This window comes from Eschscholzia californica, unplaced genomic scaffold (genome assembly GCF_041429995.1).
Source record: "Eschscholzia californica isolate CP2 unplaced genomic scaffold, dmEscCali1.0.p SCAF_1, whole genome shotgun sequence".
In the NCBI taxonomy this organism is placed as follows: Eukaryota; Viridiplantae; Streptophyta; class Magnoliopsida; order Ranunculales; family Papaveraceae; genus Eschscholzia; species Eschscholzia californica.
In genome coordinates, this window is record NW_028238198.1 from 80,580,563 (window position 1) to 80,597,616 (window position 17,054).

Sequence of the window (17,054 nt, forward strand, 5' to 3'; positions counted from 1 at the left end):
GGAGGGAAATGATCTATAATTGACACGTGTGATTTTGTATTGGAAAACGTTTTTCATTGTGAATATTATTGGTTTTTTTTTTTGTTAAAGTGTGAATATTATTGGTTTTTTTTTTTTGTTAAAGTGTGAATATTATTGGTTGACCATAGGATGCCAATCATTTAAAAAACAAAATTGATTTAACCTAGAAATCTCCCTCTCCAAGCAAGGTTATAGACTCATCCCTGCACATATTGCAAATTCCTGACCATGTTGTTTTTTCTGAATTGTTCAGCGTGTGTCTCGAATCCTTGACCTCTAGGTGGAAGATTATACTTCGTACTACTCCAACCAAGAGTTGTTGTCAATTTCTGACCATGTTGTTGTGATCAAATGATATAAAATATATTTTCTTAATGTGGTAAATGAGGTGTATTTGTCCACTATCATTTTGCTTATTGGTTGGACATCACTTCCCATACTAGAGGTTTTAAATTTGATTTCTAATCACAAATATGATTAAATTATGACTAAATAAACTCTTATGTCCTGTAGGATAACATTAAGATGTCTTTTTTTTTTGTTGCAACACATTAATATGTCTTTCAGATGGTAGTCATAGAGTTTATCTAATCCATGATGTATTTATGTCATGTAAAATATAATGACTCTTGATTACAAATAAATGAAAAAGTGTATTATGACATAAATTTTTACAACCGGTAAATCGAGCTCACCAACTATAGCTTTCTAGTTTTGTTGAGAATTCATGTGCGACAGACTCTCGCACTTTAGCACTCGTTCGCTATTTAATTTTCAAATGTTCCAGTTCTTTAGTGAGACAAGCTACCTTTAGCTAGGAATGGCCTAGTTTCTTGAAAACAAGATGTCCATGTGTTGAGGACATAACTAGTATTGGTTATGATTTTAGATCAACTCTTCTTTTGAGTTTGATTGGGCCCTTGCAGTGGTAGAATCCGGTGAACTACCCATACTCTTAAACATTTTTTCCACATAATTTTTGCTAGTCAATAATAAGTAAAAGTTTATCTAGTATAAATTAGGAGGTTTTATGTGAAATGCCAAATCGGTTATTACCCATTAAAATAGGTCCAATCGGCAAGTATTGAAGTAACCAACCTAAACCAGTCTCTTTAATTCTATGAACTCTAATGCTATACGTGATCGTTATTTTGGGGAACAAATAAACTTTTTGGGACATAAAATTTTAATGAGAAGTTGTTAGTTTTGTCAAATTTTATGAGTATAAAATTCTATTGTGGATTTTGTCAAAATGTTTGGGATAACAATAATTTTTGAGTTATTTCCTTTTTGACCCCCCCTACTTTGTGACCAGCTTCCTTCTTGGACCCTTATTTTTCATAAGTTCAAAAATTAACTCCATATTTTCAAGTAAATGTCATAACTACCCTTCCCAATTTCAAAGTAAATGCCATAACTAAACTTCCTAATTTCAAAATAAAAATTTTCCGGTCGGCGACCTTCGTCAGAGAAGAGAGAGGTGAGGTGGAGAGAGAGGTGAGGTGGAAATATCTCTTTTTTAATATTTTATTTTGTAATTAGGAAGGTTAATTATGACATTTACTTGAAAATAAGGGGTCAAATTTGAATTTATGAAAAATAGGGGGCCAAGCAGGAAGCTGGTCACAAAGTAGGGGGGTCAAAAAGGAAATAACTCATAATTTTTCTTCTTCCTCATCTATGACCACCTTTTTATGGCCACCACCTCCAATTAACACTACTACCTTTTCTCCCCTCTATCTATTACCCTCCCTTCGCCAGAATCTCGGTTCCAATCTACAATTAGTTTAGAAACCCTAATACAGTGGTGCGTACTGTCCCAGATCAGACTGGGGACCTTCTCTTTGTCGGAATAGATAGAGAGAAATAGATGGAGGAAGAGGGAGAAAGATAAAAAAAATGGATAAGTGATGTTGATGGGAATTGGTTGTCAGAGACGGTGGTGGTCAAAAGAGGAGAAAATATTTGGAAAAACAAATGTTGTTTGGGACCATTATGGGAGTGGTGAAAGAATGGTGGTGGGAGTTCGGGGAAATAAAAATAGGATCTAACTCTTTTATACGTAGATTTTTTTTTTGTTTTCCCAAAATTACGACGATACATATCTATATGTTTTGTGTTTGTAGATGAATTGTCTTCGAGATTAAAGGAGTTATTCTTATAAAATGGCATACCTAATATAGCTTGCAAGCTGAATGGACGACAAATTTAGGTGAGATCAAACTAAAAACAATCATCTCTTTTTTGAACTCAACTAGTGCGAACCTTCCATGACAGTGTTGGGAAATATGGACAAGCATCATTAACTGTAAGGAGTCTTTTGAATAGATGGAGCATAAGCATTGATACAGTCATACCGACAGATAGTAGAGAGGAACATTCGAAGAGAATTTTGATGAGTTTTTGTGGTAAGATGAAACTAGTTGCTACAATCAAATTGTTAGAAAGATGAAACTATTTGTAACATAAGGCATTGAAACAATCCTACTGACAGATAACAAAGAACAACATTTGAAGATAACTTTGATAATTTTTTCAACGGTAAGACAAAACCAACATGTTCCATTACATATAGGTAGCTTCGTATCAACCTATAATACAGTCTGGTGAGCTGGTACCTCCGACATGTTAACTTTATAAAGTTTTTTTGTTTTGCAAGAATTACACTACTTCCATTGAAAGCTAAACTTAAAACGGAGATTCATAAGTTGTTCTTCTTCTTGTTTTTTTGGAGTACTTTTTTTAGTGGGTTGTTCTTCAGTCTTGATAGTTTTATTTGAATGAAAATAAGAATGTAATTTTTTTTTTTCATGATTTTCATTATTAAAACACCAATAAAAAACTTTAATAGTTTGAATATAATCTTAGAGTAAGATAATTGTTTCATTTCAAAATATTTCCATCACCAAAAAATTTGAAGTGGTGGGATACTAAGTGTGGCTAACGGAAGAATTCTTTAGTTTTGGAAGTGGTGGAAGATTATAAATATTAGGGTTATTTCCCTAATGTCCCCCAACTTTGTGACCAGCTTCCCGCCTGGCCCCGTACTTTACGAAAAATACCCATATGGCCCCCTTCCGTTATAACACCGTCATTCTCTCTCCTCCATCATGTTTTCTCTCTCTGCCAAGTCACGCCACATCATCTGTTACGCCACCTCATCATCTTCTTCGGCATGGGTCGCCGACCGGCCAAATTTCCGGCCGGCGACCTTCAAATTTTTTTTCTCTCTCTCTCTTTCTAAAAATAAAATAAAAATTTAATTTTCTCCTCTCTCTCTCTCTCTAAACTCCGGCGAAGGGGTGAGAAAATTTTTTTATTCTCTCCCTTCGCCGGAGTTTAGAGAGAGATTTTTTTTTAGAGAGAGAGAAAAAATGTGAAGGTCTCCAGCCGGAAATTTGGTCGGCCGGCGACCCATGCCGGAGAAGATGATGAGGTGGCGTAACAGATGATGTGGCGTGACTTGGCAGAGAGAGAAAACATGATGGAGGAGAGAGAGTGACGGTGTTATAACGGAAGGGGGTCATATGGGTATTTTTCGTAAAGTAGGGGGCCAGGCGGGAAGCTGGTCATAAAGTTGGGGGCCATTAGGGAAATAACCCTATTATTTAATTGAACTTGACTAATATTGACATAGTGGTGAGTGTGAGTAAAATTTGTCTCGTTCAAAGCAAATTAAGAGTAAAATTTGTCACCAGTACATAAAAAACTTTTTTCTCTCTCTCAACAACCGCCCCCCTCTCTCTCTCTCAACAACTGAGTTCAAGATCTGAGTTTTTTTTCCTCCGGCAAAAGGATGACCCTTTGCCGGAACCCGTTTTTCTGTCGTATATAGTTTTTTTCCCCTCCATTAATAGTATCTAGGGACCCTAAGAAAAACCCTAATCTAACGGTTACATCCACTTTCGATGAATTCCTTCAGAGAAAGAGTCCCAAAATTGTGGTATTTTCCATTAACATGAACCATTCAATGAAGACGCCAGAGATGATGATGAAGATGACCATCTTAATCATCCCCAAATAATGGAGACGGTTGATGTTCTGGTGAAGCATGCATCTCATTGCTCTAACAAAAGATTTTGGTCAGAATGGTGATTACTATAAGCCTTTCCCGCGTTGGTTTTCCGGCGACAATGGCGGTTTTCTGACGACAATGGAGGTTTTCCGGCGAGGATGTAAATTAGTATTTTTTTAATTATTTGTTTTATCAGTTTTTGCCTACTACTTAGTATAATTATTTCGTTTTTGTCAGATCTTTAGGGTCTCCTTTCATGGATCTTTAGGATCCTTTTGTCAGATCTTTAGGCTCTCTTTTCTCGGATCTTTCGGATCCCTTGCGTCTGTGTCTAGTCCAATTTCTTTCCTTCAGGAGGCATTTGCAGTTACAGGTATGTACTCGCATGAGATATCCAGAGGAGAGAAATAAGAATTATCATCCGTGTATCATTGTGATTTTATCACTTATTAATGGATATGTTTCCCTTGGATTCAAAAAAAAAAAAACAAATTGAGGAAGTTAACTCGAATGTGAGTGTGGCTAAAAATGGCGAGTGTATTAAAATTTATCCTAATTCCATTCTTAAGATTGTAATCCAAAATTGGTCGGTTGAACCTTTCAAAGTCCTTATAACCCCAAAGAAAAAAACCACGTGGTAGAATCTCCATGAATCCCTGGTCACAAGTAACAAACTTATTATCTGATTCCCGTCTTTTCTTCCTCATTATCAATCCATTCCAACCCCTTTTCAAACTTCCATTACTCTCTAGTTTCTCTCTCTAGTTTCTCTCTTATCTTTCTTGAAATTACTCTCTTCTTTCTTCTTCTTCCTCAGAAAATGCACCGATCAGCAAGCACATCTAGAGCATCAGAGGAATTCTTTATCCATTCATCATCACCATCTTCAAAAACATCACCAAATCTAAGAACAATTGACAATGAATTACCCATTTATGATCCACTTTCAGATATGGGAAAGAAGGAAAGATTGCGTATCAAATTTGCTGAAAATGCTGTTCATGTTATTCCTTTAGTTCTTGTTCTTTGTGCTATTACTCTCTGGTTTTTCTCCAATACTGGTAAGATTTCATAATACTATCTTTCAATTTCACATACCCATTTCTTTAATTTATAGATAGAGAAAGTAATTTAATCAAATTGATTCAATCCCCATGAAAGAAATCATCAAAATATAGATCAATTTAAGCATCTTCTCTGTTTCTCTCTCTCTCTCTGTTATATTTGATTGTTGTTGGTTTGTGAAACAGATGTGGAAATGGTGAATAAAGACAATTCAATTCTTGAAAGAATTGAGGGTTTGACAATTGATGGTGACATTGATGTTCATGATAGTGGTACTGGTTTACTCTCATCTTTAGATTTGGACGATCTGGATTCTCCTAAAAAAGTTGCAGATCAAAAGGCTGGGAAGAGTTTCAAGAGATAAATTTGAACAATATATCATCTAATTCTATGTTGGAAGAAATTATTGAAGTTTGATCACCTTAGATGAAACTATAAGTGATTCTTTTTTTTTTTCTTGATTTTATGTGTAGATGAGAATACCCATTTCTTGATTTTTATTTGATGAGAAAATAAATTTCTCCTTAATCATGTATTCGTTATTAGATTTTGAAATTGCAGAGAACTTTTTAGATCTCCATCTCATGAAATCTTTAGATAACTCTGCTATAATTTTTCAAAAATCTTCACAAAGGTAGAAGCATTCCATACAGGTAGCGGATCTGAGTAATTTTAGGTGGCCATATAGAATAGTAAGTCGATATAAGATAATTGGTTGTTCGATCACTCAAAAGCTAAGGGAGATAGACGATCAGAACGATACTTAAATCTACCTAAAAAAACATTTGCAGCTAATATTGGTTGGAACTCGGCCTATAGGTAAGTTGGTCACATCGGGTACCCAAAGGAGAATTAGCCCTAATATCACAAACTAAGTTAGCCCATGAGTATATAGGTACTCTTGTTCATTTTTGCCAAACAAATGCAAATTAGGCATTTGCAAACTCACATACTAAGATGCTATTTGGAGGATAAGACACTTTTTTCACAAAAAGGCACCAGAGATTTTCTTTTGCATGTGAGATTTTGTAATGTGAGAATAGTACTCTCCACTCATTGCCCAACCACAAATTAATATGATATCGGAGCTATAGGCACGCCACACGTGAAGAGGCGTGTGAGAATAGTCGCACATGGGAGAAGGAGTAACTAGCAACGAAAAATATAATATCTAGGTCTCTCCGCTCACTGTCAATTAGTTTTGAGTGGCAACAGACTCCTCGCCTACCAGCCCTGACCTATTTGTTATTGATTAATAAAATTAAAATCTATGTACTTATAATCTGATTTTTCACATGTAAAAAAGTTCAAGCCTTCGTACTAATAAAATTATTCAAGGACAGCATAAAACCGTAACACTAGTTTAAAGACCTATACTTACACTCAGATGACACATACAGATAAATAAGAACAATAAGGAAAGGGACAGTATATGACCGAAAAGATCAAATTCTTCTGACTCAAATATCTTCTTAGTTTCTTCTTTCATTCTTTGAATCTTAATCCTAAACTTGCAAAAGATCCAAAACAGAATACTTCTTTGTTCTCCATTGTTAACATTATTGCCTTTGATCGCTCAGTAGAGGTTCAGATGCAGAACCTGCAAAATATTACACATTATTAGCCTACAAGCTCCAAACTAATGATATTGTTATAGAGAAAGAAAAATAGGGTTTTTGTTGTATAGGCCAATACTGTCCAGTCTGACAAAGATTGAATTTCGTTGCAGCATATTTGAGCTGTTGTCAGGGTGCGAAGTAAAATAATGGTCTTGTACTAATCAGAGGCGGAACTAGAAACTTTTATCTATATGGGATGGTGTATATGAGCTATTCTAGTATAAAGATCGTCAATGACTGATTAGTATACACCCAAGAAGTTTTAAATATAGTTCGTCTGGAAGTAGGGAAACCAAGGCCAAACGAGGAGCGGTCACGACCTCGCTGGAGATGTTTAGCAGACGTTTAAGACACGTACTTTTAGTGTCCCCCATTTTAGGTAGACCTTTAATTCATTGAATGAAAGTGACCATGGGCAAGTGAGTAAAGGAATCAGGTGGTGTTCATTTTGTCTTTCTCGTACTTTAAATCTGGGTCGTCTGAATCAAATGGAATTAAAACCAAGCTGGAATCTAGATCCATCACCATCAAGATGAGTTGGACAATAAGAAAACTATCTTAAATCTGACTCGAGTCAATTCAGACCTCAAGTCCAAAAGAAAACAACTAACATGACCTTAGCCTAGAAATAAATTCATTGAGTAGAACAACCAAGGGTGCAAAGTGTAAATTTTGGTAACCAAAATGTTGGAAGAAAGGGATCTCCATTGTTCCTCTTATTGACAAACAACATAACTTTCTCTGTGATGCCATACTAGCGAGTTAGATTCTGATTTTCGTTTAATTTGTGTTTCTTATTAACTTAAGAAATAAAATGAGAAAACAAAAGTTGTGAAGGTTCAGACAGTACCTGTGACGGTTTGTTGCTGTTTGGAAGTTCTTTCTTGAATTTCAACTAAAACCAAGCGAGAAAGAAGAAGACCAGCAACAAAAGCCCCAATTACAAGCATCGCAAAAACTTCATTCCACCCCTTAGTAGAAATAAACCCGGTTAAAAGAGGCCCAAGAGCAGCACCAACTGATCCAGTACCATCAATGATTGCGGTTACTGTTGCCAGTGCTCGGGAGTTGCCCTTAAGAGATTTGTGGGTGCCGAGATCCGCAGAGACAGCAGTTGTGATAAGTGCATAAGGTCCATTGACGAATAACCCGGCAATCATCATCAGTATAATGTTCCAGGTCATTGAGATGCTGCCATATAAACGGTAGAGGATCAATGCAGGAATTGCAGCATACATAAAACTGGCTGCTGTAATTGCCCGTGCATTAAGTTTATCCGATATATAACCAGCAAGGATTCCTCCAACAATGCCTCCCACATCAAATAGAGTAGATAAAATTCCAGCGGACTTAACAGAGACGTATTCTCCACCGATCTCTGGAAAACAAAAAGAACCAATTAGAGGTGGTTCATGCAAATCCATACCATTTAGTTTAAAACACTTCAGCAACTAAAGAATAAACTATTGTATTATTATGATGTGTCAATCTGCATGACAATTAAAAGATTGTGCCTTGAGGGACTTTTAAGCTATAACAATGCAGAATCTAGACGATCATAACTTTATAGTCATTAGAATCAGGAAATAACATCGGGAATAAGTACATGTATACAAGGTTGACTTAACGATTCCACTGAGTCACTGAGATCACCTAGAGGAGAGCTTAATCATAAATCAATGTAATTAGATGGTTGGAATGATGCGAACCAGCCCCGATATCATGTTCTAGCCGAGAGCCAAACAAATGCAAGTGCTGTCTATTAAAATTAGTTTTTCTCTAATTACCTCATTGTCGATATTTTTTTCTACTTTGTTTACTGATTGCACTTAATTACTTGATAAGAATTATATAGTTTCCTTTAGCAACCAAGTTTTCTCTTTTACTAGTTTGCTAATTTCAACTGGTCATAGGATCTAGAAACTAGATTAGACTAAGAAGGGAACACCCTCTCTACAAATATCCAAGCTGGTCGAATCTAAGAAGATGATTATTACTTATTAATAATTGTTTTCTTTTCAGCATTATTTAACTTTGGGTGAAGTACTAACTTGAGGTCTATTTTAGTTATTCAAGTTACATACAACCATTGGAATTTTGAAGGTTTATTTGATCTAGTTGTTTTAGTGTTTACTCAAAGATGGTAAACCTCTGTAACTGTTTTTTGTCTATGCTTGTACATCATCTAACTGAGCATTCCTTTGAGTAAAGAATACTCCCACACAAGACTCGGGAAAAGTCATTGATGAGGATATGATGGCCTCGAAGCCAAAAACCATAGACACTTTACACTAGAGAGACCCCGACAAAAATTAATCGGGATATAATAGAGGGAAGACAGATATATAACTCTGTTCTGATGTCAAAAACTTACAGCAAAATGCTCCAAATATCTAAAGTATACATAACTTTCGTAAATTGGGAAGAAACCAGACTATTGAGGTGAAACTTTAACTTTAGCTAAACAAATAATTAAGGTCACAGCAGGTGTCATACATTAGATAATTGATGGTTCATTACAAACGGCAAAAATGTATAAGAGTTATAGCCCAAAATTAGAGTCCACATTATCCATTGAAAGTGAAACTATGTTAGTTATACAGATTTATCAATGATATAGGATAAGAATAAGGCGATCCAGTAATACACTCTATCTGTTCAAATAGGTTACGTCAGAGTTAATACAACAGTGCTTTGTACGGCACTTAATAACATTAAGATATTTTCACATGATCTATTTACAGTTATCATAAAGAGAACTTAAACAACGTGATATAGTCATTGGTTAGTGAACAAAGAAACAGGAAATGTCAGAATGGAGTAACGTACCAGTCACACTCAGATAAAAAGGCAACCAGTACAGGAACGTGTAAGCAACAAGCTTCGCAAAGAAAAGGCAGAGGGCAAATGGTATAACACCAGGTATCTGACAAGCTTCCGCAAGCCCAACAGCACCACCTCTGCTCGTAGAATTTGCTTGACTGTTGGAACTTTTTTCGGCTTCTCCATTTCGTATCTGAGCTTCTACATCTTTGGACCCTCCCTCCGCTTCATTGGAGATCGACCCATTCGAACAAGGAAACCCGACATCTTCGGGATAAGCAGCCAAGAGTAAATAAACCATTATTCCTCCCAAAAAGATAGATGCGCCAGGGAGAATAAAAGACCAGCCCCACCCATTCTGTAGAACAGATGCAGCAAGAAGTGACCCAGTAATATTTCCGATAGAGGTATGAGCATTCCAAATACCCATTATCAAACCTCTCTTTCTCTTTCCAAACCAATTACCAATAACGGCAACGACAGAAGGCCACCCGGTGGCTTGAAATAATCCAGCAATCATTTGCATTACGAGATAAAACCAGAAAACATGGATATTCCAAAAGTAACCCATTCCGAAAAGCATAACAAAGATTCCACTACCAATCATTCCAGTAGTCAAAAACAGCCGAAGATCCAATGTATCGCCTAAATGCCCTGCAACATACATTCCTAGAGAATAACAAGCAAGAAAAGCAACATCAATCTCTCCCAATTTCGCAGTACCATCTTTTCCATTAAATGGAACCCACCCCTTAACAGGAGATGTGGTGAAATTACCCACCATCCCTTTGCTCTCAACAAAAACATCCCCAATTGGCGAGGGAGAAGTCGAACCAATATGAAACGGCTCTCGATGCAACACACTCTTAACAATGCTGGTGGGTTTTCTTGAAGCATGGTAACAAGCATAAGCTATGAAAGTAAGTAATAGAACAACATATCTATATGTTTTTAGGCTCCAATTCCTTCCTCTTATTCTTCTTATAAGAATAATTCCTGGTGGAGTTCCTCTAACTGTATCCATAGCCAGGTGAACGAACTCTTAATGCTTCTTATCTTATATCTCAGCTTGTCATGAACCCTACAAACCAACATTCTAAATTCAAACCCTAACTCTTTAAAATTCATGATTTAAAAAAAAAAAACGAAATTAAAATACTATAATCCTCTTTCAATTGATTAAAATTGATGAATACTAGAAACAAATAACCCTAAACAAATCAGACATAAACAATATAAAAAACCCTAATTTGTTTAATTCCTTCACTAATCTTCTTCATTCTTCTCCAAACTACTCAAAATTTCTCATGCAGATTGAAGAACAGATACAACAAATGTAAGAACCAAACCAAAAAAGAGCAAATAAAATAAAATCAGATGCTATTAATGATACTAATAAATTGAAACAAAGAAGAAGATAAGGAAAGAAATAAATATACCAAACTCAAGCGCATTTAAGAACCCCATGATTTTGATAATAATAATAATCTAAGGAGGACGACGTCATTTGAAAAAAAAATGAATATGAAATCGATAATTGGTTTTAGAGAGAGAAAGTTGAGAAGATTGAAGAAGAAGAAAAGAAGAACGGAATTCACGGAAGTCAAGAGAATAACATTAATTGGTTAGAGAAAGATGGGGTTATTTTTGTTGTATTTGCCTCTTCGTTGGTTTAATGAATCTCTCTAAAATCTTCTCCTTTTTTAGAGAGAGAAAATTTTTGTGTCATTCGCCTTGCTTCAGAGGTGTTTTAGAGAGAGAGAGAGAGAGAGAGAGGAAGAGGTGGGTTTTTTGTTGCATTAACGCAGGCCAGTTCATCTACGTGGGTTCTTCACGAAGTTTTGAAGGTCCTCTTTAAACTCAATATTTTGCCACGTATTTCATCGTATCAGAAATCAGTAGGCCCTTTCAAATAGTATAAATAAAAGGTTATTTCTTTTCTAAATGACCCCCTACTTTATGACCATTTTCTCGCCTGACCCCCTACTTTTTTTTACTAAGCGAAATTATATTTCATTCATAAGTGATTCAATCACAAGTTACATGGATGATAGTTTTTATTTCTTTGAGAACTACATGAGTTACATACGATAAGTTCATATAACTTTCGAATGTAAAGTGTTTCATGAAGGGAAAGAAATTGACCAGACACCGACTCAAACGGAAGATCCTAAAGATCGACACTAGATCCTGAAGATCGATAATGAAAAGACTCAAAAGGTCGACAAAATATATAGAATTAATACTAAAATTACTCCAACCGAGAGAACCACCGCCGCCGATGAATGTAAATCACAAGGCCAACCACCACCATTACTGCCGAACAAGTCTTTGAGTTCTTCTGTTTAGGTTTGTTATTTGATAATCCAAAGATTCAAGAAGCTTCAATCAACTAAATGTTGTTGTTTCAATTCCTGTTGAACCCTAGAAATCCCAAATCTCTCTTCTTTTCTTCCTCTCTCACTCCATCAATCTGTTACTAAATCTTTCGAATCCTATAACAAATTGAAAGAATCGATGTGTGGTGACTCTATAAAACAATCCCTAGAAACTCAATCTCAGAAGGAAAACATGTAGGGGAATAACCTAGTGTATCTCATACACCTAATTGTCTATTAGTGTTGGTAGCGGAATCTCAAACATCATATGTTTAACACTAATTCCAGGATCTATACATGAACATACTAATGAACTAAATTGGAAAGAAGATTACCTCTTAATCGCTTTCCCACGAACTAAATTCCGATCAGTATTCGGAAGATAAGAGCTCCAAGTGTAGCTCCTCTACTTGAGACACCGAATAATGACTTGAACTCCCTCCTTTCAGTCAGCTAGGACCTTCTTGAAGGTTGAGATGAAGAACTCCTTCTTCTTGACTAGATACTTGAGAAAACTCCTTTTCTCTCTCTCTCTCTGAGATGTATATTCTGAAACTCTTTCAGACTTGGGAATTTCTCTTCTGAAATTGCCTCTCAGTTGTATATCTCTTTAGGTTGTATAATTAGGTATATATAGAATTCCCTAGAAGAAGTATTAGACTCAAACTAGGATTCCATAAACCTAATTATTAGGCAACACCCAAAATACCCTCCATTGGGTCACTTAAGTGTGGCCGGCCAACATAGCCCTTTATGGGCTTCCTTGGCCGGCCCACTTAGGGCCTAGCCGGCCATCACATGGCCGGCCCTATTGCCTTGGCCGGCCATCACATGGCCGGCTTCCCTAAAGCCATTCCGGGCCTCCCTTTTGGGCCCGGACATGTTTATCTCTTTCGGACTTCTCCGAATCTTTCTGGACTTACCAATAACGGATCCAATCCACTTATTTGTCATTATCCATCTAGTCAATTCTCTCCGTTCAAATCATTATTCTGTTGTGTAACCCTTGTAGGATCCGGTCTATGTTAGCCGCGAATCAACTCTTGATTCGACGATCGTAGTTGGCTTCTAGCTAAGCATTACGACCCCTAATTGGACCGGACTAATGATCTTCCGAATAAGGTCATTAAGATCCTAATAGCCAAATTGCACGCATTGCATCCTTGGTCGAAGGACACTCCTTCGGAAGGATACCATTCCTTCAGACTTCAGGCACCATATCCTTCAGTCTCCCACTTGTACTTAGAACAAGTGCAATGCTCGATTCTCATGTTTTTTCGTATCTCATCTGATATGTCATATTTATCAGACTCTCTTGATCCCGAGAACAACTTCCAATCCAAACGATTAACTCTTAATCCGTTTGAGTACGGCCATGCATTTTTCAGTTGTTTCTCATCAAGTGGCCCGGAGATACTTTATCCCGATTTTACTCAGGAAAACATAATCCATTCTTGTACTCCCACTCAATTTCATGTCTATCCTGTCTCCCCCAGTATGCCGCTTTTATAACCACTTTTTACGGATGGCGTTTGACGGTACCAAAGTTCGACATTCCTTCCATAAACTGAGTGAGTACTCATGTTTTGAGGAATCTCTCCAATTTGCTTAAATGAGAGTTATGACATCTTATAACTTCAACTCTTGAAGTACTCTCATTCGGCGGGTTTCCAGTGTATCAACTATACACCCATGAAGTTGACCTTTGAATACTCCTATTCCCATAGCCCAAGAAACAGCGCTATCTTGTCAATCACTCATGCTAGTCTTCATAAGTCATTATTGTCCAACTAATGACCTGGACTAGGGATAGTAGGATGATGTGCTTCCACGTTCACTTAGTAGGGTTTCTTTCATTAGATCACGTATCTAATAAACCTACCTGGAACACTCCATCCTTTTGGACTGTCGTCTAAATTCTAAACCACAATTTAGATGACGAAATAAACCCAGTTTATTTCGGATAACAAGAGTTTGTAAAATTTGAGCACCCGCATGAACTCCTTCACGTTCTCAATTTTACAAGTCTTTTTAGGATTCTCCTCCTGGATCCTAATTCCTTAGACCCGAGCATCTCATGACCGTTCTAAGGTGACAGTTTAGTTTCCTTTTCACTTCGCTTTGTAATTATCTTGCTTTCGAACTCTTCGTAAGCTGTTATGATATTATCAGTTTTCTCCCACTGAAATTAGTACTTCCCAAGTTCTAATTTTACTTTCTTATCTAGTAGAGTTAAGTAACGACTCCCAGCATGGAAAACTCTTTCCCATCTGTTAGCCCTTCCTAAAAGATTCCTATCTTTGTTTTCGGAAGATTACTTTTATGACTTTCTTCAATCTTCTGACTTGTATGGGCGACGACATCTTTTCGTACTCCAAGTACTTTTTAGATGTACGGGTAAACAACAATCATCTCATGATCGTTCTTATGTTTCCTATCATAAGTGTCTCTCCTGTGTTTATTACGGGAGTTGGGTAGAATTTCTCTCCAAGAGAATTTCTTATTCAGACCTCTCCAAAACTCCTTTTGAACGAGTCTTTATCATCTAAGGTCTATCTCCATAGACTTTTGATGCCCATGGTTAATTCACCCTCGTCTTCTTGTCCTTTCTTGTATGTCTCCCACATACAGGACCCCTGAAACAACCCTTGTTTCACTCCCACTTACCTTCTTGTCTCACAAGATTCAACCATTCTTACTCTTATCTCTTTGGATTTCCTATCCAATTTCAGAGTGGTTTCTGCTATAGTTCTTTTGAATCTTCCCAAGACTCATTGGGGTTTATGAGCAACCTTCTTAACTCCTTAAGAAGTTTCTAGGCGATCGTCCCTTGAACCCTTCAAGTCGACATCCCTTGTCACGTAAGACGAGTAACTCTTACTCTCTTTCGTTTTAAGTCGAGTAACTCTTACTCTCTTTTGTTTTAAGGCAAGTAACTCCTTACTTCCTCTTGTTGCTCTTTATCGAATCCCATTCGATTTTTCCTCCCACTTGTCTTCTTAGAAGGACCCTCATTTTAATGAAGACACCATCGAGAGCAACAATCTCATTGTGTTCCGATGTTTGGTAGGAAAACCCCGTTCTTCTTCTTGAAGAACCTATGTCTAACACGCTTTAGACATTGGAATAATTGATAATTTTAGAACTCCTTCTAAAATGATGTCCATATCCGGATGGACTCAATTATTCACTATAGCTTTTAGGTTTTTAGTGGTTTGGCAGATACGTATTAGACTTTGTGTTTTGGAAGACCGATGACTATCGAACTCATGATCTCATCATATTCTTTAGTCATCCAGATCCACTTCTCGATTTTGGATTTGTTTCTAAAACTCCTCCACAATCAAGTCTTATGTCCATTCTAATCACACTAATCGCAGACTTTTATGTCCAACATTGTTTTCTACGATTAATTGTACTCTTGTATACTCTTACAAGATTTAGAATGACTAAGTCGGATCGTCCGTTAAAAATTTACTTAAAAGTTAGATAGGCTCTTTTAAGAACATCATAAAATATCTCATATTTTATTCAATCCCATAATCTCATTACAGAGTCAATGTTCTAAAAAGAAATAGAAATACTAAAACTACTTTAAAGTATTGCCTATCGAGTCTATGATCCTTCTTGAGCTTTTCCAGCAACTCTTGCCTTCTTGAGCTTTCGACAGGTTCATCTCCTCTTCAATAAATACTCAGCTCCCTCTCGCTCCTGTCATTCACAATGATAAGAGTCTTTTAGGTATCGCATACCTTGAGGAATGTGTATTTAATTGAATAACTTTTAACAATTTTTACCTTGACCGGAACTCCCAGCTCCGCTCTTTCTGTCTTCCAGGAATTTTGGACAGTTTCTTTTCCAATGGCCCGTGCCATCGCAATAGAAACACTTGGAATCAGAATGGGTACTCTTGTTCATGGCAACTTCTTTACCTTTCACTCTACCCGTTTTCTTCCTTTTAAATTTCTGCTTCCCGTCCTTCTTAAATCCCTTTTCTTTATGAACCATTAGAACTTCTTTCTTAGGTTCAGCTATTACAATGTTCTCTTCGGCTGTTTGGAGCATAGCGTGTAGTTCTTCTAGAGATTTGTCCCAGCCATTCATATTATAGTGCATTCTAAATTGATTAAACCCACTATGAAGAGAATGCAAAATAATATCAGTGGCAAAATCTCGGCCATTATCGACTCCCAGTCGATTCAGTTTTTCAAAAAGACTAATCATTTTGAAAACATGTGGCCCTACAGGCTTTCCCTTTTCAAGACGCATATCCAATATCGTCCTTGAAATCTCATACCTCTCCATTCTTGACTTCTTTTGGAACAAATTCCTAAGTTGTCGAATCATGGTGTAGGCATCCATCTCTATGAACTTATCCTGAAGATTAGGTTCCATGGTTGCCAACATGAGGCATGTTATGGGTTCGGACCTCTTCCGAATGTTCCTTTCTTGCTCCCTTTCTTGTTCAGTCGAATCTTCATTGAGAACAGGAATAGGTGTGTCTAACACGTTTGCCTTATGTTCGGATCTTAGGACAAGTCCTAAGTTCCTTTCCCATACCATAAAGTTGTCACCATTCAACTTTTCTTTTTCCAGAAGCCAGCGAATGCTGCTTGAGTCTTTTGTTGTCATAATTAAACTACATGTAAGAAATGCGAAAGTGATTAAACTTGTTATCCTGGCAATTTTCCTAATTTGCCTATATTATTCTACTTTTGTTGTCCCCTTAGAATAATATAATTCCAAGATCCCATTCCTGTGAAGCTAAGCGTACTTTGGCACTGCCCTTAACTTCACCCTCCTGGGTGAGTAACTCCTTACTGATCATATCTCATATGACTCTTGGTTAACGATTTAAACATTAAATCGTCCTTTAGCCTCGAAATCCAAAACCCTTTTGCTGACTCGTTTGAGAATAACCATTTAGACATGTAGACCTGTTCATAGATCTACCCGTATTGTCCCGAGGTAAAAGATGGCACCCTGCTTTGGCATGACCCACCATCGATGAACAAGGGCTCAACAGGTGTCTTAATCTGGGTAGGCTTTACTCAAAATTCTTTTTGGGACTTATTACGTAATTTATCAAGTTGCGTTACTGTGAACTCTTGCATAACCATTCATGATTTATTA

The 17,054-nt window shown here is 36.8% G+C and overlaps 2 protein-coding genes across 2 annotated transcripts; one reads left to right on the plus strand and one right to left on the minus strand.

The window, feature by feature from the left end:
- The first annotated feature begins 4,767 nt into the window (after positions 1-4,767).
- Positions 4,768-5,679, plus strand: LOC147569742 (uncharacterized). The gene is made up of 2 exons (XM_086656260.1): positions 4,768-5,097; positions 5,287-5,679. The coding sequence occupies exons 1-2, from the start codon at positions 4,857-4,859 to the stop codon at positions 5,463-5,465; spliced, it is 420 nt and encodes a 139-aa protein (XP_086512386.1). The 5' UTR covers positions 4,768-4,856; the 3' UTR covers positions 5,466-5,679.
- A 709-nt stretch (positions 5,680-6,388) lies between these two features.
- Positions 6,389-11,443, minus strand: LOC147569743 (putative glycerol-3-phosphate transporter 4). The gene is made up of 4 exons (XM_086656259.1): positions 10,983-11,443; positions 9,550-10,624; positions 7,571-8,098; positions 6,389-6,701 (listed from the first exon to the last, which is right to left on the minus strand). Exons 2-4 carry the CDS (start codon positions 10,565-10,567, stop codon positions 6,661-6,663), a joined length of 1,587 nt encoding a protein of 528 aa, XP_086512385.1. The 5' UTR covers positions 10,568-10,624; positions 10,983-11,443; the 3' UTR covers positions 6,389-6,660.
- Positions 11,444-17,054: the final 5,611 nt, after the last annotated feature.

Excerpts from the sequence above, each read along its gene's own strand:
- LOC147569742 (XM_086656260.1), top strand. The coding sequence starts at position 4,857 with ATGCACCGATCAGCAAGCACATCTAGAGCATCAGAGGAATTCTTTATC. Across the intron at positions 5,098-5,286 it reads CTGGTTTTTCTCCAATACTG|ATGTGGAAATGGTGAATAAA; the intron begins GTAAGATTTCAT and ends TTTGTGAAACAG.
- LOC147569743 (XM_086656259.1), bottom strand. The coding sequence starts at position 10,567 with ATGGATACAGTTAGAGGAACTCCACCAGGAATTATTCTTATAAGAAGA. Across the intron at positions 8,099-9,549 it reads TTTTTATCTGAGTGTGACTG|AGATCGGTGGAGAATACGTC; the intron begins GTACGTTACTCC and ends TTTGTTTTCCAG. Across the intron at positions 6,702-7,570 it reads ACAGCAACAAACCGTCACAG|GTTCTGCATCTGAACCTCTA; the intron begins GTACTGTCTGAA and ends AATATTTTGCAG.